The 24,173-nt window shown below is 49.5% G+C and overlaps 1 protein-coding gene across 2 annotated transcripts; it reads left to right on the top strand.

Moving 5' to 3' along the window:
* The first annotated feature begins 1,384 nt into the window (after nucleotides 1–1,384).
* On the top strand, nucleotides 1,385–23,223 carry LOC137357391 (eukaryotic translation initiation factor 5A-1-like). Of its 2 annotated transcripts, none has more exons than XM_068023717.1 (6): nucleotides 1,385–1,474; nucleotides 13,758–13,951; nucleotides 16,666–16,770; nucleotides 17,566–17,697; nucleotides 20,516–20,589; nucleotides 21,301–23,223. In XM_068023717.1, exons 1-5 carry the CDS (start codon nucleotides 1,438–1,440, stop codon nucleotides 20,576–20,578), a joined length of 531 nt encoding a protein of 176 aa, XP_067879818.1. In that variant the 5' UTR covers nucleotides 1,385–1,437; the 3' UTR covers nucleotides 20,579–20,589; nucleotides 21,301–23,223. The 2 variants fall into 2 exon arrangements, with proteins under 2 accessions (XP_067879818.1, XP_067879817.1); XM_068023716.1 differs by lacking the exon at nucleotides 1,385–1,474 and adding an exon at nucleotides 13,185–13,260.
* Nucleotides 23,224–24,173: the final 950 nt, after the last annotated feature.

The following is a 24,173-nucleotide window of genomic DNA, read 5'->3' on the forward strand; positions in this document are numbered from 1 at the left end:
TGCGCTTAGCGGCTATGACAGGTTCCAGCTCTTCATTATGAGATTGAAACCAGTCTGCATTTCTCTTCGCACTTTTGCCGTAGGTGGTCAAAGCTGACTCATAGATGGCGTCTCTGATGTGGGCCCACTTGGTCTCAGCATCCCTTGTGGGAGTGTTTTGAAGGGCTGTTACAAGTGAATTTAGAAATTTTTGTAACAGCTGTGGGTGAGAAATTCTGCTCGTGTTGATGCGCGGGTGGCCCTTCTGCTTGGAATGATGCAACTTCTTTGGTCTGAGTCTAACCTTGCTGCACACCAGGGAGTGGTCGGTGTCGCAGTCCGCACTGTGGAAGCTGCGTGTGATTTGAACACTGTTTAAGGCGGCTCGCCTTGTGACAATGAGGTCTAGCTGGTGCCAACGACGTGATCTTGGGTGCCTCCATGAAACCTGGTGACAGGGTTTAGTGTGAAAGAACGAGTTGGTGATGCAGAGGTTATGATAGGTACACAACTCAAGCAGTCTCTGCCTGTACAAGGGGCCTGTACAAGAGTAAATATTGGCGGAAGGGTCGAGAACCAGAGGTCACCGATTTTAGGTGATTGGCAAAAGAAGCAACAGAGACATGAGGAAAAAACGTCTTTATGCAGCGAGTGGTTAGAATCTGGCATGCACTGCTTGAGAGTGTGGTGGACACAGAACCAACCGAGGCCTTCGAAGAGAAAAGAATGTGCTGGGCTACGGGGAGAGGGCAGGGGAGTGGGACTAGGTGAGATGCTCTTGCAGAGAGCCGGCACAGACACGAAGGGCCAAATGGCCTCTTTCTGTGCTGTAACTATTCTATGATTCTAACCAACATCACTAAAAAACAGCTGATTTGGGCATCGGCTCATGACTGTTGGTGGGCACAATTTACTGGCCCCGACTTGCAGATGCGATGTAAGAAAGAGGGCGCTGGAGTAAGCCGTTCGGCCCTTTGAGCCTGCTGCACCACTCAATAAGATCATGGCTGATCTTCTAGCTTACTGATCTTGGTCTCTCTGAATGAAACTTGACAGCCACGGCACCCTTTTTTGGATGCTGCTATTTTTGTATTCATGGTCCAATGTTGGCAGGCTGGGTTGAATGGCAGGTTGATGGTGAGGGGCACTGTACCTTTAAGCAGCGCCCCTCCCCCTCCTCTACCCCCCCTCCCCCCTCCCTCCCCGCACCCAGAGCTGGAGAGTCAGCATAATCCTACGCATGCGCCAAGCGGGCGCAGTGCGCAATGGTGGGTGGGGGAGGGGTGGTGATGATCGCGCGCAGGCGTAGTGGAGGCGGCCCCGCCCCTCCCCCCGGCCGGCGGCGGACGCGTGCGCCGTGGCGGGGCGCCGGCTGCCGCGCGTGCGCCCTGGGAAAGAGCTGGGGGCGGGCCCGGCCAGGGCGCAGGCGCAGCGGCGGGTTATCAGCGGGACGGGCGCATGCGCCGCACGCCCTTTTCTGCCAGGCTCTCGGACGGTGAGTGGCGTCCATGTGGCGAGGGGGGTGGGGGGAGAAGAAATTGGCCTCGGCCCCGGGGAGGGGAGGCCGCTGCCTGCCTCCTTCAGCTGCCCCTGGGTGGCGAGGCAGCCGCGGAGAGGGAGCGGGGCCTGGCTTTTTGTTCCTGGAGGATCCCCACCCTGCTCCCGGGGCTGGAGTTAGCTCTGAGGCAGAGAAGGCCGCGGCCGCCATTGGGAGCTGGGTGTGTGTCTGTGTGCGCGGGGGGAAATGTGGGCCCAAGGCCCCGGGGGTGGGAACAAGGTTACAGGGAGTGAGGGTGAAGCGGGAGGGGAAGCAGTGAGAACCTCACCCTTGGCTGGGGGAGGGTAATGGGAGGGAGAGTGAGTGAGGGAGGGAGGGAGGGAGTTTATTCATTGGGGATGGGAGAGAGAGTGAGAGAGAGTGAGGGAGAGTGAGGGAGTTTATTACTGGGGGAGGAGAGTGAGGGAGTTTATTACTGGGGGAGGAGAGTGAGGGAGTTTATTACTGGGGGAGGAGAGTGAGGGAGTTTATTACTGGGGGAGGAGAGTGAGGGAGTTTATTACTGGGGGAGGAGAGTGAGGGAGTTTATTACTGGGGGAGGAGAGTGAGGGAGTTTATTACTGGGGGAGGAGAGTGAGGGAGTTTATTACTGGGGGAGGAGGAGAGTGAGGGAGTTTATTACTGGGGATGGAGGAGAGTGAGGGAGTTTATTACTGGGGATGGAGGAGAGTGAGGGAGTTTATTACTGGGGATGGAGGAGAGTGAGGGAGTTTATTACTGGGGATGGAGGAGAGTGAGGGAGTTTATTACTGGGGATGGAGGAGAGTGAGGGAGTTTATTACTGGGGATGGAGGAGAGTGAGGGAGTTTATTACTGGGGATGGAGGAGAGTGAGGGAGTTTATTACTGGGGATGGGGGAGAGTGAGGGAGTTTATTACTGGGGATGGGAGAGAGTGAGGGAGTTTATTACTGGGGATGGGAGAGAGTGAGGGAGTTTATTACTGGGGATGGAAGAGAGTGAGGGAGTTTATTACTGGGGATGGGAGAGAGTGAGGGAGTTTATTACTGGGGATGGGAGAGAGTGAGGGAGTTTATTACTGGGGATGGGAGAGAGTGAGGGAGTTTATTACTGGGGATGGGAGAGAGTGAGGGAGTTTATTACTGGGGATGGGAGAGAGTGAGGGAGTTTATTACTGGGGATGGGAGAGAGTGAGGGAGTTTATTACTGGGGATGGGAGAGAGTGAGGGAGTTTATTCATTGGGGATGAGGGGAGAGAGAGTGAGGGAGTTTATTCATTGGGGATGAGGGGAGAGAGAGTGAGGGAGTTTATTCATTGGGGATGAGGGGAGAGAGAGTGAGGGAGTTTATTCATTGGGGATGAGGGGAGAGAGAGTGAGGGAGTTTATTCATTGGGGATGAGGGGAGAGAGAGTGAGGGAGTTTATTCATTGGGGATGAGGGGAGAGAGAGTGAGGGAGTTTATTCATTGGGGATGAGGGGAGAGAGAGTGAGGGAGTTTATTACTAGGGGAGGAGAGTGAGGGAGTTTATTACTGGGGATGGGAGAGAGTGAGGGAGTTTATTACTGGGGATGGGAGAGAGTGAGGGAGTTTATTACTGGGGATGGGAGAGAGTGAGGGAGTTTATTCATTGGGGATGAGGGGAGAGAGAGTGAGGGAGTTTATTCATTGGGGATGAGGGGAGAGAGAGTGAGGGAGTTTATTCATTGGGGATGAGGGGAGAGAGAGTGAGGGAGTTTATTCATTGGGGATGAGGGGAGAGAGAGTGAGGGAGTTTATTACTAGGGGAGGAGAGTGAGGGAGTTTATTACTGGGGATGGGAGAGAGTGAGGGAGTTTATTACTGGGGATGGGAGAGAGTGAGGGAGTTTATTACTGGGGATGGGAGAGAGTGAGGGAGTTTATTACTGGGGATGGGAGAGAGTGAGGGAGTTTATTACTGGGGATGGGAGAGAGTGAGGGAGTTTATTACTGGGGATGGGAGAGAGTGAGGGAGTTTATTCATTGGGGATGAGGGGAGAGAGAGTGAGGGAGTTTATTCATTGGGGATGAGGGGAGAGAGTGTGAGGGAGTTTATTACTAGGGGAGGAGAGTGAGGGAGTTTATTACTAGGGGAGGAGAGTGAGGGCGTTTATTACTGGAGATGGGAGAGAGAGAGTGAGGGAGTTTATTACTGGGGATGGGAGAGAGAGTGAGGGAGTTTATTACTGGGGATGGGAGAGAGAGTGAGGGATTTTATTCATTGGGGATGGGAGAGAGAGTGAGGGAGTTTATTACTAGGGGAGGAGAGTGAGGGATTTTATTCGTTGGGGATGAGGGGAGAGAGAGTGAGGGAGTTTATTACTGGGGATGGGGGGAGAGAGTGAGGGAGTTTATTACTGGGGATGGGAGAGAGAGAGTGAGGGAGTTTATTACTGGGGATGGGAGAGAGTGAGGGAGTTTATTACTGGGGATGGGAGAGAGTGAGGGAGTTTATTACTGGGGATGGGAGAGAGTGAGGGAGTTTATTACTGGGGATGGGAGAGAGTGAGGGAGTTTATTCATTGGGGATGAGGGGAGAGAGAGTGAGGGAGTTTATTACTAGGGGAGGAGAGTGAGGGAGTTTATTACTAGGGGAGGAGAGTGAGGGCGTTTATTACTGGAGATGGGAGAGAGAGAGTGAGGGAGTTTATTACTGGGGATGGGAGAGAGTGAGGGAGTTTATTACTGGGGATGGGAGAGAGAGTGAGGGATTTTATTCATTGGGGATGGGAGAGAGAGTGAGGGAGTTTATTACTAGGGGAGGAGAGTGAGGGATTTTATTCGTTGGGGATGAGGGGAGAGAGAGTGAGGGAGTTTATTACTGGGGATGGGAGAGAGAGAGTGAGGGAGTTTATTACTGGGGATGGGAGAGAGAGTGAGGGAGTTTATTACTGGGGATGGGGGAGAGAGAGAGAGAGTGAGGGAGTTTATTACTGGGGATGGGAGAGAGAGTGAGGGAGTTTATTACTGGGGATGGGAGAGAGAGAGAGTGCGGGAGTTTATTCATTGGGGATGAGGGGAGAGAGTGAGTTTATTCCTGGGGATGAGGGGAGAGAGAGTGAGGGAGTTTATTACTGGGGATGGGAGAGAGAGTGAGGGAGTTTATTATTGGGGATGAGGGGAGAGAGTGAGTTTATTCCTGGGGATGAGGGGAGAGAGAGTGAGGGAGCTTATTACTGGGGATGGGAGAGAGAGTGAGGGAGTTTATTATTGGGGATGAGGGGAGAGAGTGAGTTTATTCCTGGGGATGAGGGGAGAGAGAGTGAGGGAGCTTATTACTGGGGATGGGAGAGAGAGTGAGGGAGCTTATTACTGGGGATGGGAGAGAGAGTGAGGGAGTTTATTACTGGGGATGGGAGAGAGAGTGTGAGGGAGTTTATTACTGGGGATGGGAGAGAGAGTGTGAGGGAGTTTATTACTGGGGATGGGAGAGAGAGAGAGAGGGAGTTTATTACTGGGGATGGGAGAGAGAGTGTGAGGGAGTTTATTACTGGGGATGGGAGAGAGAGTGTGAGGGAGTTTATTACTGGGGATGGGAGAGAGAGTGTGAGGGAGTTTATTACTGGGGATGGGAGAGAGAGTGTGAGGGAGTTTATTACTGGGGATGGGAGAGAGAGTGTGAGGGAGTTTATTACTGGGGATGGGAGAGAGAGTGTGAGGGAGTTTATTACTGGGGATGGGAGAGAGAGTGTGAGGGAGTTTATTACTGGGGATGAGGGGAGAGAGTGAGTTTATTCCTGGGGATGAGGGGAGAGAGAGTGAGGGAGCTTATTACTGGGGATGGGAGAGAGAGTGAGGGAGCTTATTACTGGGGATGGGAGAGAGAGTGAGGGAGTTTATTATTGGGGATGGGAGAGAGAGTGAGGGAGCTTATTACTGGGGATGGGAGAGAGAGTGAGGGAGCTTATTACTGGGGATGGGAGAGAGAGTGAGGGAGTTTATTACTGGGGATGGGAGAGAGAGTGAGGGAGTTTATTACTGGGGGATGGGAGAGAGAGTGAGGGAGTTTATTACTGGGGGATGGGAGAGAGAGTGAGGGAGTTTATTACTGGGGGATGGGAGAGAGAGTGAGGGAGTTTATTACTGGGGGATGGGAGAGAGAGTGAGGGAGTTTATTACTGGGGGATGGGAGAGAGAGTGAGGGAGTTTATTACTGGGGGATGGGAGAGAGAGTGAGGGAGTTTATTACTGGGGGATGGGAGAGAGAGTGAGGGAGTTTATTACTGGGGGATGGGAGAGAGAGTGAGGGAGTTTATTACTGGGGGATGGGAGAGAGAGTGAGGGAGTTTATTACTGGGGGATGGGAGAGAGAGTGAGGGAGTTTATTACTGGGGGATGGGAGAGAGAGTGAGGGAGTTTATTACTGGGGGATGGGAGAGAGAGTGAGGGAGTTTATTACTGGGGGATGGGAGAGAGAGTGAGGGAGTTTATTACATGGAGGAGAGTGGGAGTTTATTACATGGGGATAAGGGAGAGTAGAGTGAGGGAGTTTATTACTGGGGATGGGGGAGAGGAGAGTGAGGGCGATTATTCCTGGGGGAGGAGGGGAGAGAGAGTGATGGAGTTTATTCCTGGGGGATGGGGGTAATGAGAGTGAGGGATTTTATTCCTGGGGGACGAGGAGAGGGTGAGGGAGTTTATTCTTGGGGGGGGGGGGGGGGGGACAGAGTGAGGGAGCTTATTACGGGGGGGGGGGGAAAGGAGAGTGAGGGAGTTTTTATTACTAGGGAGGGAGCTTATTACTGGGGAGGGGGGAGAGTGAGGGAGCTTATTACTGGGGAGGGGGGAGAGTGAGGGAGCTTATTACTGGGGAGGGGGGAGAGTGAGGGAGCTTATTACTGGGGAGGGGGGAGAGTGAGGGAGCTTATTACTGGGGGGGGGAGGAGAGTGAGGGGGTTTATTACTGGGGATGGGGAGATAGTGAGGGGGTTTCTTGGGGATGGGGGAGAGGAGAGTGAGGGAGTTTATTCCCGGGGGAGGAGGGGAAAGGTTGAGGGAGTTTATTCCCGGGGGCGGAGGGGATTGCGAGTGTGTGAGGGGGTTTATTCCCAGGGGAGAGGTTGAGGGAGTTCATTCCCAGGGGAGGAGGGGAGAGGGTGAGGGAGTTCATTCCCGGGGGAGGAGGGGAAAGGTTGAGGGAGTTTATTCCCGGGGGCGGAGGGGATTGCGAGTGTGTGAGGGGGTTTATTCCCGGGGGAGAGGGTGAGGGAGCTTTTTCCCGGGGGAGGAGGGGAGAGGGTGAGGGAGTTATTCCTTGGCCGCGGGGTGGGGTGGGTTGAAGAAATAGGGGAGTAAGATTTTCTTGACTATGCTGGAGGTTGGGGTGAAAGGGTTTATCTCTGGGGAGGGGATGTGAGGGAGATTCTCCTGAAGGGTGATTAAGGGTGAGGAAGTTTATTCTGGTGAGGAGTGTGAGGGAGATTTTCCTGGGAGAGGGGGGTTTAATCTCCAGTATGAAGAGAGGGTAAGGGGGTGGATGAGGGGGTTTATCGCAGTCTGTGGGGTGTGTGGGAATTCAACCCGGGAAGGGGGTTGAGTTTATACCCGGGTGAGGGGGTTTATCTCGAGGGTGGAGAGGTGGGGTACGAGTGTGGGGGGGGGGGGAGGTTTATCCTGCGGGAGTCAGGCTGAGGGAGTTTGTCTTGGTTGCGGTGAGGGGGTTCAGGGTGTTTATCCTGGGAGTTAATCAGTGTGTTTTTAGGTGAAGGGATTGGCTATCCTTGAAGTATAGGAAAGGGGAGGAGGAATAGGGAATCCATCTTGTTGGGTGGGATGTGGGGGGGGCGGGGTGTTGGAGGTAGGGATCCCGTCCAGGGAGAGCGGGTGGTTGGGAAGAGAGTGGGTTGGGGGAGTGGATAGGAAGTCTGTCTCTGTGGGGGTGGGGAGAGAGGGGAAGGGCTGTTTGAGGTGGTAAATTCAGGTGCTGGGTATGTAGGGATGGTGTATCCAGACATGTTTGGAAGGTGGTGAGGCAGTGTGCAGGGGTGGGAGGTCAGTGAGAGATGGTTTGGGGACATTTTGGGTGCTCAGACAACGAAGGAGTGGAAATAGCTGGAATGTTGCTCCTTGTGGCCGTAATGCTTCAAGAACGTTCTGTGGTGCATGTATTGGGCAGACTAGGTAAAGGGAATGGTGCATGTGATCTAATTCAGCTGAATGCAGGGAGTGCCTCTTGGTGTTCACAGTTCAAGCTGCATTGTGTCCAGGCAGCAGCAATTGTGTGACTGGGTAAGCACTGTATTCCCGTTGATTTGCGATGATGCAAACATGCACCTTGCCCAGTGGCATATTGCACTTGTGTGGTTTTGTTTGTTTTTTTCTATATAATAGTTACTGGCATGTGCTTGTTACTGGCAAGCCTGCATTTACTGAGCATCCCAAGTTGCACTTCAAATTTGTAATGCAGTAACTCACTGAAATGCTTTAGAGTTGAGTAACGGCCGCATTAAGCATGGGATGTCCCCTACCCTGTAGGGCACCAGTGAATGAATTTTGTGTGGTGGTGGTTTACACTAGTCCAGCAGCTTTTGTGGTGTTTCTGACATCAGATTATGTCTTGTGACACATTAAATCTGGCTCTGTGGGATTTGCGTGCATTGTATCTGGAGTGCTGATTCACGCCCTCATTGCTTCTACCCTCCGTGACAGGCCTGTACCCGCTGGTACGTCGCCCTTTTAGCTTAAAATGTGTTCAGTGGGTGGCATGCTTGCCTTCTGAGTCGGTAGGTCCTGGGGTCAAGTCCCACCCCAGAAGCTTGAGCCCGCAGTCCAGGCTGACGCTCCCAGTGCAGAGGGAGTACTGCACTGTCAGGTTCCGTCAATCCAAAGCCCTGTCCAACCCTCAGGTGGGTGTAAAAGATCCAATGTCCGCTGTTGGAAGGGGGATGGGGGGGATGAGTGGCGTTCTCCCTGGTGTCGTGGGGCCAATTATCGCATTGCTATTGTGGGATCTTGCTGTGTGCGATTTGACTGACAAGTGACTAAACTTCAGATGTCAAATTGGTTGTGAAAAGCGCTTCAGAAATGAATTCTGTCTTTCAATGACAGGTTTAAATTCAGAAGCTGTAGTTGTACAGGGTGTTCCTTGCGTGAATTTCAAACACTTGTCTGTACACTACCAAAATTCTAGAGGCAAATGCTGCTTCGGTTAACCCTCTGTCTCTTGAATAAGTTTGAAGTAGGGTTACTGCATTGTGTGGTGATGAAGTGGAAGAGCTGCATTTGTATAAATGCAAAAAGGGAGGATTAGAAGCACCGATGAAAGTGCAAGAAAAGATTCACAGGCATGATGAGAGAACTGCGAGGCTAACCTTCAGGAAAGAGTGAACAGTCTAGGGTTTTTTTTCTAGAAATGAGAAGGTTGGAGGTGACCCCCTGATACAGATCTTTAACATAATGACAAGATTTGATAGTGTATACGTAGAGATGTTTCCACTTGTGGGCGAGAGCAGAAATGGGGGCCATAAAAATAAGACGGTCATTAACAAATCCAGTAGGGGATTCAGGAGAAACTTCTTTCCCCAGAGAGTGGTGAGAATGTGGAACTCGCTCCCACAGGGAGTGGTTGAGGTTAGCAGCTTATATGCATTTAAGGGGAGGCTAGGTAAGGAGATAAGGGAGAAAGGAATAGAATGATATGCTGATGGAGTGAGATAAAGAGGAGTGGGAGGAGGCTCGTGTGGGGCATAAACATGTATAAAGTGGTTGGTTAGAATGGTCTTTTTCGTGTGTTGTGAATTCGATTGTAATTCTATGTATAAAGCTGTATTAGTGTTCAAATGCTTTGAAGCATTTCTGGAAGAATTTATGTAGACGCTTCCACAGTGAGATCCCACAGACAGCAATACAAAGCCATGCCGAGTTCATCTGTGTGTGTGTGTGTGTCTCTCTCTCTCTTTGCTGTGGCTCGTTGGGACCTGATAGTTGGACAGGGAACCGGGGACAAACTCCCTGTTCTACTTAAATAAAAGCAAAATACTGTGGATGCTGGAAATCTGAAACAAAAACAAGAAATGCTGGAATCACTCAGCAGGTCTGGCAGCATCTGTGGAAAGAGAAGCAGAGTTAACGTTTCGGGTCAGTGAGTTCCGAAGAAGGGTCACTGACCCGAAACGTTAACTCTGCTTCTCTTTCCACAGATGCTGCCAGACCTGCTGAGTGATTCCAGCATTTCTTGTTTTTGTCCCTGTTCTACTTGTCAGGCTGTGGGACCCTTAACTGTTGCCTGAGCAGCTAATTCAAAGTGCCATCTGCAAAGCAGTACCTGGATGAAGTGTTCAAGTCATGGAGTGGAGGCTCAAAGCCAAAGCCTTTCCAATTCAAGGGGTCCTTCAGTTCCATCTGGAGTATCTAGTTGATGCTCTAAGGTGGGCCTGCTGGCAGATTTCAGTCATTAAACTGTGCGATTTGGATTCTCAGAAATGATCCCCTTTATTCGTCAGGTGGCACAGTTTATAATAAAAAAATGATGGGGGAAATTGTGGCAGGAAGTAAGTTCGATGCTTCTAAGTGTATGTTCTACGTGAATGTGTGCGGGGGGAGGGGGGGGTGTTGGTGGTCAGTCCTACTTTGCTGAGCAATACCACTGGAGATCTGCTGGTTTTCCCCTCCCCTCTTCCTGAGGATGCTGGAGTACAGTTCTGGTCCCCTCTAACTTGGTTGGCAGGCTGGCCCCATACCCATATCGCACGCTATCCACAGTTCCTTCTGGTCTCCACGTACCCGCTGATGGGATGATAGCTAGTTTCACTGTCTGTTTGAAAAGAAAGATTAGAAACTTGCATTCCTGCATCACCTTTCACAGTTTCGGGATCTAATTGAAGTGTAGTCCCTGCTGTAATGTGGGAAGCTTGGCAGCCAATCTGCACAGCAAGCTCCCACAGACTGACTGGATTATCCATTTTAGTGATTGCAGGGGGGGGGGGAGAGAGGGGGATGTGTAGGAGCAGGAGTAGTCCATTCAGTCCCTGGAGCCTGTTCCACTATTCAGTTAGCTTCTGGCTGATCTGTATCGTGACTCCATTTCCCTGCCCTGATTACATGTTCCTTAATATAACAAAATTCCCAACATCACTTGAAAATTCCAGTTGGCTCCCAGAGGGATTGAAGGCCGATAAATCCCCAGGGCCTGATAATCTACATCCCAAACTACTTAAGGAAGTGACCCTAGAAATAGTGGATGCATTGGTGGTCATCTTTCAAGATTCTATAGACTCTGGAACAATTCCTACAGATTGGAGGGTAGCTAATGTAACCCCACTATTTAAAAAGGGAGGTAGAGAGAAAACGGAATTATGGAGCAGTCAGCCTGACGTCGGTAGTGGGGAAAATTCTGGAGTCCATCATCAAAGATTTTATAGCAGAGCAGTTGAACAGTGGTAGAATCGGACAGAGTCAACATGGATTTACGAAAGGAAAATCATGCTTGACAAATTACTAGAATTCTTCAAGGATGTAAGTGGTGGAGTTAATGAGTGGGAGCCAGTGGATGTGGTTTATTTGGACTTTCAGAAGGCTTTTTACAAAGTCCCACATAAGAGGTTAGCGTGTAAAATTGAAGCGCATGGGATTGGTGGGTAATGTATTGCGATGGATAGAAAATTCGTTGGCACAGGAAACCGAGTAGGAATAAACGGGTCTTTTTCCGAATTGCAGGCAGTGATTAGTGGGGTACCGCAGGGATCGGTGCTAGGACCCCAGCATTAATGATTTAGATGAGGGAACTAAATGTAATATCTCCAAATTTGCAGATGACACAAAACTGGGTGGGAGGGTGAGTTGTGAGGAGAATGCAGAGAGGCTTCAGGGTGATTTGGACAAGTTGAGTGAGTGGGCTAATGCATGGCAGATGCAGTATAGTGTGGATAAATGTGAGGTTATCCACTTTGGTAGCAAAAACAGGAAGGCAGATTATTATCTGAGTGGCTATAAACTGAGGGGGAATATGCAACGAGACCTGGGTGTTCTCGTACACCAGTCGCTGAAGGTAAGCATGCAGGCGGTAAAAAGGGCAAATGGTATGTTGGCCTTCATAGCGGGAGGATTCGAGTACAGGAGAAGGGATGTCTTGCTGCAATTATACAGGGCCTTGGTGAGGCCACACCTGGAATATTGTGTGCAGTTTTGGTCTCCTTATCTGAGGAAGGGATGTTCTTGCTATGGAGGGAGTGCAGCAAAGGTTTGCCAGACTGATTCCTGGGATGGTGGGACTGGCGTATGAGGAGAGATTGAGTCGGTTGGGATTATATTTGCTGGAGTTCAGAAGAGTGAGGGGAAATCTCAAAGAAACCTCAAATTCTAACAGGACTTGACAGAGTAGATGCAGGAAGGATGTTCCCGATGGTTGGGGAGTCCAGAACCAGAATAGTCTAAGGATACGGAGTAAACCTTTCAGGACTGAGATGAGGAAAATTTCTTCACCCAGAGAGTGGTGAGGCTGTGGAATTCGCTACCACAGAAAGCAGTTGAGGCCAAAACATTGTATGTTTTCAAGAAGGAGTTAGATATAGCTCTTGAGGCGAAAGGGATCAAAGGGTATTGGGGGGTGGAGAGAAGCGGGAACAGGTTACGGAGTTGGATGATCAGCCAGGATCATAATGAATGGCGGAACAGGCTTGAAGGGCCGAATGGCCTACTCCTATTTTCTATGTTTCGATCAATTCCAGATTCCCACTCTCCTTTATGTGAGGAGGGGTTCCTGACATCACCCCTGAACGGCCTGGCTCTAATTTTAAAGTTCTGGACTCTCCTACCAGAGGAAATGGTTTCTCTTTCTGATTATTAAATGCCTCAGTTACATTCGTTAGATGTCCTGGGGCCAGACACCAGAGAAAACTGCTGCTGTTCCCAGTAGTGGCCATGGGATCTTTTACGTCCACCTGAGATGGCAGTGGAACCTGGGTTTAACATCTCATTTGAAAGACAGCACGTCGACAGTGCAGTGCTCCTTCAGGACTGCTTTGAAATGTTGGCCTGGATCTGGGTCTCTAGTCTCTGAAATGGGGCTTGAATCCACAACCTGCTAACTTGGGAGAGTGTGCTACCAACTGAGCCACAACTGAGATATGGTTCTGGGAGATTGGTGTAACTTGTGCAGTAGTTAAATGTGCTGAGGTTTTACAGTGTTTAATTTTGGTTACTGAAGCACAAGGGCACTGCAAAGAGGATACAAAGGAGCCAGGATTCCCAGGGGAAAGGGCTGAACTATATAGAGAAGTTTAAAGGCTGTTTGAAAAGAACCTTGTCAATTGACTTGCCTTTCTGTAATGCACTTTGTGAAGGGAGACCCCCAGGGCTTAATGGTGAGGAGAAAATAGATAGGAACTGAAGGCACAGTCAGAGTGGTGGGGGAGTGGGGGGTTGATGGAGATCTTTGAAGGAGAGAGGGGGCGATGAAGGTGATTTAGGTGTTGGGAGTTTAACAGTTAATATCTGGCTTGTTTGGAAAATAGGACTTTGAGCTGCCACGGCTCGGAGCTCTGAAATTCTCTCTGCCTCTCCTCCTTGAACATGCTGTTTGAAGGCTCAGTGACCAAGCTTTTGGCCACTTGTCCTTGTGTCTTGGTGCCAACTTCTGCCTGATAACCCTCCTGGGTAGCACCTTGGGGCGTTTTACTACGTTAAAGGCGCTTTATAAATGCAATGTGTTAACTGAGCTGGCTTGATTTGATCAGAATTCTGAAAGGAATTGATGATTCATCTGGGGCACTTGTTTATGATCAAAACCACTTCAAGTAGCAGAGGCTGTAAGTTTCTAGATTTAAAGTGAGTGTTAAGAGGTGGGAACTTCCCCTGAGTCATGGGCTAGTGGAATAAGTTTCCAGGGAGCCTGTTGAAACACGATGCAAGTAGTTGTGAGGCAGATTGAGATGGATAGAAGGGTGTGATGAGAGGACGGGAAGCTTGTATCTTCCTGGGTCTCCTGCTGAAACTTGGGCCTCTTGTGTTTGGGATGGGCTTCATTTGACCTTGGCCCTCCATTTGGGAGGCCCATCAGAATGGGAGACATGTGAAACGCGTGCTTGTTTTTGGAGTCGAGGAATGGTTAGGCCGTTGGTGCAGCACTTATTGTTGGCGCATGACTAACCTCAAGACGGTATTCCTCCTGTCAAAGTGGGCAGGTTGGTCTGTTTGTACTGGACATTACTGATTTGTCCTACATTGGCAGGGTAATGGGGGAGGGGAGAAGAGTGTTTGGTCAAAGGTTGTGAGGAGCTCATTGGCTTTGCCTCTTGTCTTGCAGCACTGCACGACCCAAGTTCAAAGATGGCAGACCCTACCGAACTGGATTTTGAGACCGGCCACTCTGGGGCTTCCACCACCTACCCCATGCAATGTTCTGCTCTGCGCAAAAACGGCTTTGTGGTGCTGAAAGGGCGCCCGTGCAAGATCGTGGACATGTCGACTTCCAAGACTGGCAAGCATGGCCACGCCAAGGTAAGGGTGGGGAAACGGTGCTGTGGCTGCTTTTCCTCAGGCTGCTGGCCTCCCTCTGTAAACTTGGACTCATCCTGAAATTGTCCTAACCCGCACCAAGTCCTGTTGACCTGTTACCTCCCCTAACTCCCGTGCTCACCAATCTGTATTGGCTCGTGGTCCGGCAATGCTTTAAATGTTAAAATCCTTCCTCCTTGCTTTCAAGTCTCTCCACGGCCTCACTCACTTCCTATCTCTGTCACCTCCAACACCTCCAAGATTCCTGTGCTTCAATTCTGGCCTCTTGAGCATCCCTGACTTAAATCGCTCCAACATTGGTGACTGTGCCTTTGCTGTATGGGCTATAAGCTCTGAAATTTCCTCCCTAAAACTAACCACCTCATTTTCTTTATCAATGCTTCTTAAAACCTACCCCTCTGACCAAGCTTTAGTCACCTGTCCCCAAATCTCCGTGTGTCTCGGTGTCAGATTTTGTTAACATTTCACTGAAGTGCTCGTGATGCGTTACTACATTAAATGTCTTGTATAAACTGCAGGTTGTTGTGTTACTCTCCCTTTCAGAACGCCTCCCTAAATCACTCCCCGCTACCAGTCTTTTTAAAATTTTGATGCTGAGTGCGGCTAGGTTTTTTTTTTCAATGAACATTCCCTTTAAATCGGAGGAAGGCCTTGGCAGTACTTTCCAGGCTGCTGTGCCGTTGTACGCGGCTTAGCGGGCGCGTTTCACTCTGCTGCTTTGTGCCTCGTCTCTGCGATTAAAGCTTCGGGCCACCTCTTGAATTCCGTGTTAAACGCTTAGTGTTTCTCCCTCTTGTGAAGTTCCTTGGGTTCCTCTACTCTCAAGATGGTGTACAACTGCAAGACGTTGGGGAATAACCATTTCCCAGTTCTGGGCATTCTGACTTCCCAGGCATATACAACCAACCGAGCTGGCATTGCCCAACAACGTGCCTTGTGTAGCCAATCACATAGTGTAACAGCGTAATGTCTACGCTTTCTCCCGTCCTCCATTTGACCGCAGAATGAGGCTCTACCCATCGCGATTATAGACGGGCTGTGTCTATAAACTCCACCCTCTGGAGTTATGTGTAAACTCTGAGTCTCCTCTCTGGGCCAGCACAGAAGGAGGCCATTCGGCCTATCATGCCTGTACTGACTCTTCCTTTGAAAGAGCTATCCAATTAGTGGCACCCCCCTGCTCTTTCCCTATGGCCCTGCAAATTTTCCCCCTTCAAGTACTTCTCCAATTCCCCCTTTTGAAATTTTCTATTGAATCTGCTTCCGCCGCCCTTTCAGGCAGCGCGTTCCAGATCACAACAACTCGCTGTGTTAGATTCTCCTCCTCTCCCTCTGGTTCTTTTTCCAGTTATCTTAAATTTGTGTTCTCTAGTTACTGACCCACCTGTCACTGGAAACCGTTTACACTTATTTACTTTTACCCGAATCTTTCATAATTTTCAACACATCAAAAGTTCTCCCTGGCCGTGAGGTAGACAGTCGCAGTTTCTGTAGCCTCTCCGCAGGATTGAAACCCCTCACCCCGCCGTTGTAGCAAATCTGTAGCTTGTCCTGATGGATATTGGTGACGGGGATTGCGTTCACACACGTGCCTCTGGCCCAGCTTTGCTGCTGCTGTCTTCTCTGTGACTCCTGCTGTGCCTGTCTGCCATCTGGCTTTAGCTACGCCCGCTGTTGCCCACTCCTTCCTCTGTACGAAATATCCCCCACCCACCAATATCCTTGCCCCTGCCTGGTTCTGTTCTGTTCCTCCGTCTTGTGCTTGGGTTGTACGTGTTATTGCTGTCTTGTTGGACTCCGATCATTAGCCCTCTAACCAAACCATCACCAATACTGACTGCTCTTCTGTCACTCAGACTCTCGAGCTGCGTTTGTCCAACCAGGCTGTGGTTCTGCAGTCTCCTGAGCTCCACCCTGCTACCACCCCCCCACCCAACTTCCTATTCAGCTGCTCCTAACCACACTCATCCTGTTATGCAGCACAGGAGGAGACCATTCAGCCCATCATGCTATTGCAGCCTCTTCAATTTTACTCCCACAACTGGCATTAAGTTGCTCTTCACCATCACCCGTGTCCCTGCCAGCCTTTATCGATGCCTGTTCTCTCCCAGCCCCATTGAAGTCCTTGTCTTTATAAAGCTCTACCATCTCTACGTCTGTGATCAACCCCAGTCTTGACTCATATCCTCTGCTCTTCCCACTCTGACTTCTTATATCTCCCTCTCTTCAGTGGCAAAGCCCTCAGCCACCTTTACCCATGACTGGAACACTCTTCCTAGTCCCTCGCTTCCTCTCCAGCCAGACACGTCCTTTCGGCATTCTACTGATTACATCTTTTGCAGTTGCCTCTTATTTTAAAACGGCAGTTCAACGTCTTTCCCTGCAGTTAAGTGCCTTGCTCCCCCCCCCTCTTCTCAGGTGGCCCTCGGGTGCTGTCTGAGTGCTTCAAGGGCTTGTGCTACTCGACCCTTTCAGTCAGTGAGACTGTCTGCCAGCTCTGAATTTAAGTTCAGTGCTAAAGAAGCAGACGTGGACATTGTGCATTAAAAATATTGCATCGGTGCACACCCCTTGGCTTCTCCATTACATATTTCTGTTTGTCCATGTTCGTAATGGATGCTGCCCTGTGTCCAGCTTACAATGTTTTGCTCACACTTGTGCTAGATTCCTCACCATATCTGCTGTGTTGGTGCTAGGTTCACCTGGTGGGCATCGATCTATTTACCGGCAAAAAATATGAGGACATCTGCCCTTCCACCCATAACATGGATGTGCCCAATATCAGAAGATCTGACTACCAGGTAGGTACCTTGGAGTCTGGGGGGCATTGAGCGTGGGGGGTGGTGGGTGATGGTGGGGAGTGGGTGGGCAGTGTTAATGGGACATGTCTGGACTGAACGTTAACCCTGGAGGATCTGAGAGGCTGGTCACATTTCTGCCTGAAATACTTTCAGCAGCAGTTCCGCTGAGTGCTCATGGAGTGTTTAATTCACCTGTGGGATTACTTGGGAGCTTTGGTTTGCTGCAGTCCTCTGTGTTATACAGGGTGAAATATGGCAGTGAGGCCGCATTCACTTAGTCTGAGCTGTGATTGCTCAGTGGACTTGTCATCCCTGTGTTGAAGTGTCTGTCGTTTCCTGTGGGGTTTATATTTCAGAAATGTGGGGCAAGAAAAAATGAGCTCTACCCCCCCCCACTCGAGGGGTATTATAGGTCACCCGATTGGGTCTGATATCAGCCCAGGCTACCTATCCTAGTGGGGTGCATGGATTATCTGAGGGACAAAAACCCTTTTTCCCCCTGCCCCTCCCCAGAAGGCTACCCAGGTTGGTTATTGGCAGCAATAGAGGGCATTCTGGATGCATTGCTTCCTGGAGCTGAGGCACATGTCAGCAGTCTGATTGGCTGGCAGTACAAGCTCTTGGGGTTGAATGGAACTCTGCTGTTTCTATGTTGCTAAGCATGAGTTGTAGCTTTTGGGAGAAGAAAGAAGTGTGTGTGTGTGTGAGATACATTTGTGCACGCCTGCTTGTGGGCAGGGAATGGGTCTGACCTGTCATGCTGACATGCTGTTCCTCCGCGTTGCTTTGCTGCAGCTGATTGGGATTCTGGATGGCTACCTCTCTCTCCTGGGCGATAGCGGGGAGGTGCGCGATGACCTGAAGCTTCCTGATTCTGAACTGGGGAAGGACATTGAGCAACGTTACAATGCCGGAGAGGAGACTGTGGTGAGTATTACTTGTCAGTCTGTCTTCCAGCCCTGTCTTTAATATCAGTTACATATCCATTTCATAGGGGAGGGCACACAGTCGTAAAATGTCAATTAATTCCCAGCACTGAACAGGTACCAAGGGGTGATTTGCAATGGTGCTGCTGGCAGGGATCAATTTGCAGCCTGTCCTGCTTTCAATGGGCAGCCCTGGGGAGCAGCTCAACTTCATCCTGGTACACCCAGGTGAGGGAAGAGCCAGTAAACTGTGGTTCCTGCTCTTTGGGGATGTGAGTTGGAATGCACTGCCTGGTACAGAAGCAAATTTGATCATCCCTTTCCAGAGGGAATTGGATAGATACTTGAAAAGGAAATATTTTCAGCGCGGTGGGAGGCTAGTTGGGCAATTGGATTTCGAAGCGTTGACACAGGCATGATGGGCTGAATAGCCTCCTGTGCGGTATGAAGAATAGTCAGGGTTGGCGGTTGCCGCCTTCCACAGTTAAATAGCCTGCGTCACGCGGTGTGAATGCCTGAGGTGCTGGAGAGAAGTGGCAGCCTCCCAGGCTGTTGCCAAGCAAATCTAGTGCCCTGAAGAAAGGAGGTTTGAGTTGTTGGGGAACACGATGTTTAGTGAGAGGGAGGAACTGAAGGAAATCAGTATTAGTAGAGAAATGGTGTTGGGGAAATTGATGGGATTGAAGGCCAATAAATCCCCAGGGCCTGATAATCTACATCCCAGAGTACTTAAGGAAGTGGCCCTAGAAATAGTGGATGCATTGGTGGTCATCTTTCAAGATTCTATAGACTCTGGAACAGTTCCTACAGATTGGAGGGTAGCTAATGTAACCCCACTATTTAAAATGGGAGGTAGAGAGAAAGCAGGGAATTATAGACCAGTCAGCCTGACGTCGATGGGAAAATTCTGGCGTCCATTATCAAAGATTTTATAGCAGAGCACTTGGAGAACAGCGGTAGAATTGGACAGAGTCAGCATGGATTTATGAAAGGGAATTCTACTAGAATTCTTCGAGGATGTAGTAGAGTTGATGAGGGGGAGCCAGTGGATGTGGTTTAAGAGATTAGCGTGTAAAATTAAAGCGCATGGGATTGGGGGTAGTGTATTGCAATGGATAGAAAATTGGTTGGCAGACAGGAAACAGTAGGAAGAAACGGGTCTTTTTCCGAATGGCAGGCAGTGACTCGTGGGGTACCGCAGGGATCGGTGCTAGGACCCCGGCTATTCACAATATATAAGGGCGGCGCAGTGGTTAGCACCGCAGCCTCACAGCTCCAGCGACCTGGGTTCGATTCTGGGTACTGCCTGTGGGGGGTTTGCAAGTTCTCCCTGTGACCGCGTGGGTTTTCGCCGGGTGCTCCGCTTTCCTCCCACGGCCAAAGGCTTGCAGTTGATGGGTAAATTGGCCATTGTAAATTGCCCCTAGTGTAGGTAGGTGGTAGGAGAATTGTGGTAGGGAATATGGGATTAATGTAGGATTAGTATAAAATGGGTGGTTGATGGTCGGCACAGACTCGGTGGGCCGAAGGGCCTGTTTCAGTGCTGTATCAATAAATAAATAAATGATTTAGATGAGGGAACTAAATGTAATATCTCCAAATTTGCAGATGACATAAAACTGGGTGGGAGGGTGAGTTGTGAGGAGAATGCAGAGAGGCTTCAGGGTGATTTGGACAAGTTGAGTGAGTGGGCAAATGCATGGCAGATGCAGTATAATGTGGATAAATGTGTGGTTATCCACTTTGGTAGCAAAAACAGGAAGGCAGCTTATCTGAACGGCTCTGCAGCGAGACCTGGGTGTTCTCGTACACCAGTCGCTGAAGGTAAGCATGCCGGTGCAACAGGCGGTAGAAAAGGCAAATGGTGCAGCGAAGGTTTACCAGACTGATTCCTGGGATGGCGGGACTGACGTATGAGGAGAGATTAAGTCGGTTAGGATTATTTTCGCTGGAGTTCAGAAGAATGAGGGGGGATCTCATAGAAACCTATAAAATTCTAACAGGACTTGACAGGATAGATGCAGGAAGGATGTTCCCGATGGTGGGGGGAGTCCAGAACCAGGGGTCACAGTCTAAGGACTGTGGGACTTTCAGGACTGAGATGAGAAATTTCTTCACTCGGAGAGTGGTGTAATTCACTGTCTACAAAACCATAGTTCCTATTGTCACATTTTCCCCAAAGGAGTCACCCATGGCTCGATGGGTAGCACACTCATCTCTAAGGTCGTGGGTTCGAGCCCCGCTCCAATGACTCGAGCGTGAAATCCAGGCTGACAGTCGCACTATTACACTGTCGGAGGTCTTTCGGATGATCCGAGGCCCCCCTGGGGTGGGTGTGAAAGATCCCATGCCCGTTTCTGGAAGAACAGGGGAGTTCTCCAGTGTTCTGGGCCAGAGTTTGTCCCCCGAATCACCATCACGCACAATTGAAGCTGCCGATACAAACTTGTCCATTAATCTGCCAGTTCGTGGCCTGCGTAGTAGAGAAACTAAACAGTTTGATTGTAGACAATATACCATATTAAATTAGGGCAGAATGTGTGCATCTTAAATAGTCTCTCTGGCCGTGCGCATGCAAGTGTCTCTCGCTGTGTGTGTGTGTCCGCCCAGTCCTGCAAAAGGTTAACTCCTGACCAGCAGCAGTTGAGGGGGACCCTAGTGCTGAATGTTAAACTTTGGACACTGCGAGTGCAACAGCCACCTGATTGTTTCTGAATCATTTACATGCCGCATCAGATATAAGACAACATTGTGCATTATTCAACGGGCTCTGTCTGTTGTGTTTAACCGCCGCCTCTCTCGATGTTGTTTTCTCTCAGATCACTGTCCTCAGCGCCATGAATGAAGAATCTGCTATTGCCGCCAAGGTGATGAGCAAGTAACCGCGACATAGGTCAGTACCTGGGGTGGGAGCCTCACTCGGCATCAGTCAGTAACCCAGCAGACTGCAGCTCCTGCTACTCCTGCCTCTTCCAGGCGTTTGCTGCTCACACTCCAGCTGTGGATTCTGGTCCGCCACCTCGTTGAATGTTCTTGTCTCATCACCATCAGTGTGGTATTGGGCTATTTGCCCAGGAAGGTCATCACATTCGAACCAGGTCCTGACCTGCTGAATTTCAAAATAAACCAGGAGACGTTTGGGGTGGGGCGGGCGTCACTCCAAATCCTCGTTGTGTTTTTAAACGTGTCTTTCCCCCTCTCAAGTGAACATAAAAGATCCCGCAGCTGCTATTCTGAAGGAGAGTGGGGAAGTTCTTCCTGTTTGACCTGGAGCTGATGTTTATCCCTCAATCATTTAATTTTTTAAAAACCTGTTTATTTTCATATTACTGCTTGTGGGAGCTTGCATTGTGAATTGGCTGCCTCGTTTCCTGCATTACAACAGTGACTTCAAAAATTATTTTATTGGATGTGTGGCACTTTGCGGAATCCTGTGGTTCTGAAAGGCACTTTAGGAATGCAAGTCCTTTTCTTCCTGCACAATCACCCCTCTGGTCTCTTTCCCCCCAAATATAAAACTACCCGCCAGCAACACATGTGACCTTGATTTGTTCCTGATTTCCGTGTTTAACACTGATCGATCGTTCTCTCTTTCTCTTTACAGGATACAGCTTCTGGTTTAAAAAGCAAACGCCCAGGCCTGTGAGCTAAAAGTGCGCTTTGGGATTGAGAGACTTTTTATTTCAACGAGAAAACGACAAAGTATAATTTAATCAAAAACCAAAAAAAAACAAAAAAAATTGCAAGCGAACACTAACTTTATTTGAGAAACCCCGGCCCAAAAAAAAACCCCCCAACCCGACGACTATAAAAAAAAAAGAGTTTTATTTTGGACCTTACCCTTTCGCCACTGCTACCGGGAGACTCTGCGAGATCGATTGGTGTTCCCTCTCCGAGCAGGGCGATGACTCGAGTGATGCACTCCTTCCTCTTTCTCCCTGACCCCCTCCCTCTTTTCCCCCCCCCCCCCCCCCCCCACCGAGTTTGCCAACCAGTCCCCACCATCGTACTTGAAGACGCTGTCAAGGTGAAGGGAGGCTTTGCTTTTTATTGCTTCCTGTTCTAAGCTTTGTCTCCTTCATTCTGTACTCTGTGTACATGTCGGCACAGGAGTTGAAGTTACCCTTTTCGTTGGTTGTACAAGGAACGTCCAAATTGTCTCACTTTTTAGTTTGGTTGCGTATCTTTTTTTTGCAGGAAGGGCTGTGGGACCCTAGAGATGGTCGACATTTCACCTAACTTTGCTGCTGCTGCACGCCTGTGGGCTTCTTGGGTTTAAATTGCAATGGCCAGAAGTGCAGCTGAAATAAAGTCTGTTGCTCCTGTGCTGTGGCTTTCTTCCTCGCCTCTGCCTGTTTAAGCCATCAGCCAGCTGTGGGGTGGGGGGGGGGGGGGGGCAGGGTGGGAATAGGGGGGAGTTTTGAGGCGTGGGACTGGATTTTCTTAATTGAGGTGGGAGGAGTTTAAAATTTTAAACTGAGCAAGAAAAATTGACTTAAAAAGGGCAATGCCACTTTTTGTTTAAGCACAGTTGAAACGTGCTTCTCTCTCTCTCTCTCTCTCTCTCTCTCACACACTCGGCATTCTAGCACTGAGTTATTGTACCACTTTTGAAGGGTAACTTTTACGTGTCTCCTTTTGCCTGCCTACCCCATACTGAAAGATCATCGAATGCTGTTTTCGGGCAGTGAGGGGAAGGGGGACCTGCCTTTGAACAACCACCCCCTGACCCACTCGTAAGAAGTTTGAGAATCTAAGCTCTGGGTTAAAATTGGCCGACACGAGTTCTGAGGTGGGTGCTGGGTCTTGTCCCTCTCCCCGCTCTCTCTGTTTGGATGGAGGGAAAAGCTTTGCCTGCTCCCTCGCTCCACCTCTTTCTCTCTCCCACCCCCACCTTGGCAATCCCTCAGAACAGAATTGTCTTTGTGAAAGGGAAACTGAGCCACCAGACATGGTGCTAAGAACTGTGTCTTAATTGTGTTGCTTTCTCCAAAAAAAAAGGTTCTGTTTTGCCCCTGATGAGAATCCCCATTTTATATTCGAGGGGGAAAAAAATTGCGAACCATTAAGGAACTGAGTACCTTTGTGTACATACACAGCTGGATTCCACTGCGTTTTAAAAAAAAAAAGAAAAAAATAAACACAAGTTTTGTTATGCCTTGGAATTTTGCAGTGTGTTTGCACGTGAGTTGCTTTGTGTGAATGATTTGTTTTGTGTGTCAACTTTGCGGGTGAATGAATAGTTTCATTTTTGTGTGTGTGTGTGTGTGTGACGACGGCTGCAAAGCATTCAGGTGCCTGTGTGGTTGCCTAGTTTTTCCCGTAGGTTGTGGCTGGTTCAGACCACGCTGACTGACGGGCCGTGGCGGCTACCTTTTCACTGTTGTAAACTATCGCTTTGTCACTCGCAGCACCTAATTCCAGCAGTTGATGTGGGGGTGGGGGTGTCTAGGAATGTGGAGAAGTTCTAACATTACTCTGAATAACTAAATGCAAACCAGTTCAAAATAAAGTTAACTTACAAAGAGTTACTTATCGATGCTGCTTCATTTCTGCACGTAAGCATTTTAATCTTTGTATCCAGCAGAGATACCGCCCCTCAAGTTTATGCACTTTTTCTATGGGTGAACGTCCTCAATTTTGTGTCTGAACGGACTCTCAAATTGCAATGTCCGCATTAAAATGGAACGATCCACTGTGAGCCAGAATTTCTTCTTTCAAGAGAAGCTTGAGGGTTGACCAAATACAGGTTTTTAACATTACGAAAGGTTCTGATCGAGGTAAATGCAGAATATCTCCTTTGTGGGAAAGAGCAAAACAAGAGGCCATTGAGTTGATAGTTACTAAGAAATCAAATGGAATTCAGGAGAATCTTTAGACAGTGGTGAGAATGTGGAATTTTCTACCTACCACGAAGTGGTCAAGGCAAATAGTACAGCTGCATTTAAGGGGAAGTTAGATGAGCACATGAGGGAGAAGAGAGTGGAAGATAGAGAAGGCTGGAGTGGAGCATAAATGCTGGCATAAACTGGGCCGAATGGCCTGTTTCTGAGCTGTATATTTGCAAGTGTGTCATGTTATAGTTTTCCAGTGGGAGATGCTGCAGCACTTTTTTCATTCATTTGTGGGATGTGGGAATCGCTGGCCAGGCCAGCATTTATTGCCCATCCCTAATTGCCCTTGAGAAGGTGGTGGTGAGCTGCCTTCCTGAACCGCTGCAGTCCATGTGAGGTAGGTACACCCTTAGTGCTGTTAGGAAGGGAGTTACAGGATTTCGACACAGCGAAGGAACGGCGATATAGTTCCAAGTCAGGATGGTGTGGGACTTGGAGGGGAACTTGCAGGTGGTGGTGTTCCCATGCATCTGCTGCCCTTGTTCTATATGCTAGTGGTCGTGGGTTTGGGAGATGCTGTCAAAGAAGCCTTGCTGAGTGCATCTTGTAGATGGTACGCACTTGCTGCCACTTAAAATGGAAA

The sequence above is a fragment of the Heterodontus francisci genome, chromosome 48 (assembly GCF_036365525.1).
Source record: "Heterodontus francisci isolate sHetFra1 chromosome 48, sHetFra1.hap1, whole genome shotgun sequence".
In the NCBI taxonomy this organism is placed as follows: Eukaryota; Metazoa; Chordata; class Chondrichthyes; order Heterodontiformes; family Heterodontidae; genus Heterodontus; species Heterodontus francisci.

What these genes read in the sequence shown, in the direction of transcription:
- LOC137357391 (XM_068023716.1), top strand. Translation starts at nt 13,206, where the DNA reads ATGATTCATCTGGGGCACTTGTTTATGATCAAAACCACTTCAAGTAGC. An exon ending in TCAGAAGATCTGACTACCAG is followed by an intron (nt 16,771 to 17,565) that starts GTAGGTACCTTG and finishes GCTTTGCTGCAG; the next exon opens with CTGATTGGGATTCTGGATGG. An exon ending in ATGCCGGAGAGGAGACTGTG is followed by an intron (nt 17,698 to 20,515) that starts GTGAGTATTACT and finishes GTTTTCTCTCAG; the next exon opens with ATCACTGTCCTCAGCGCCAT.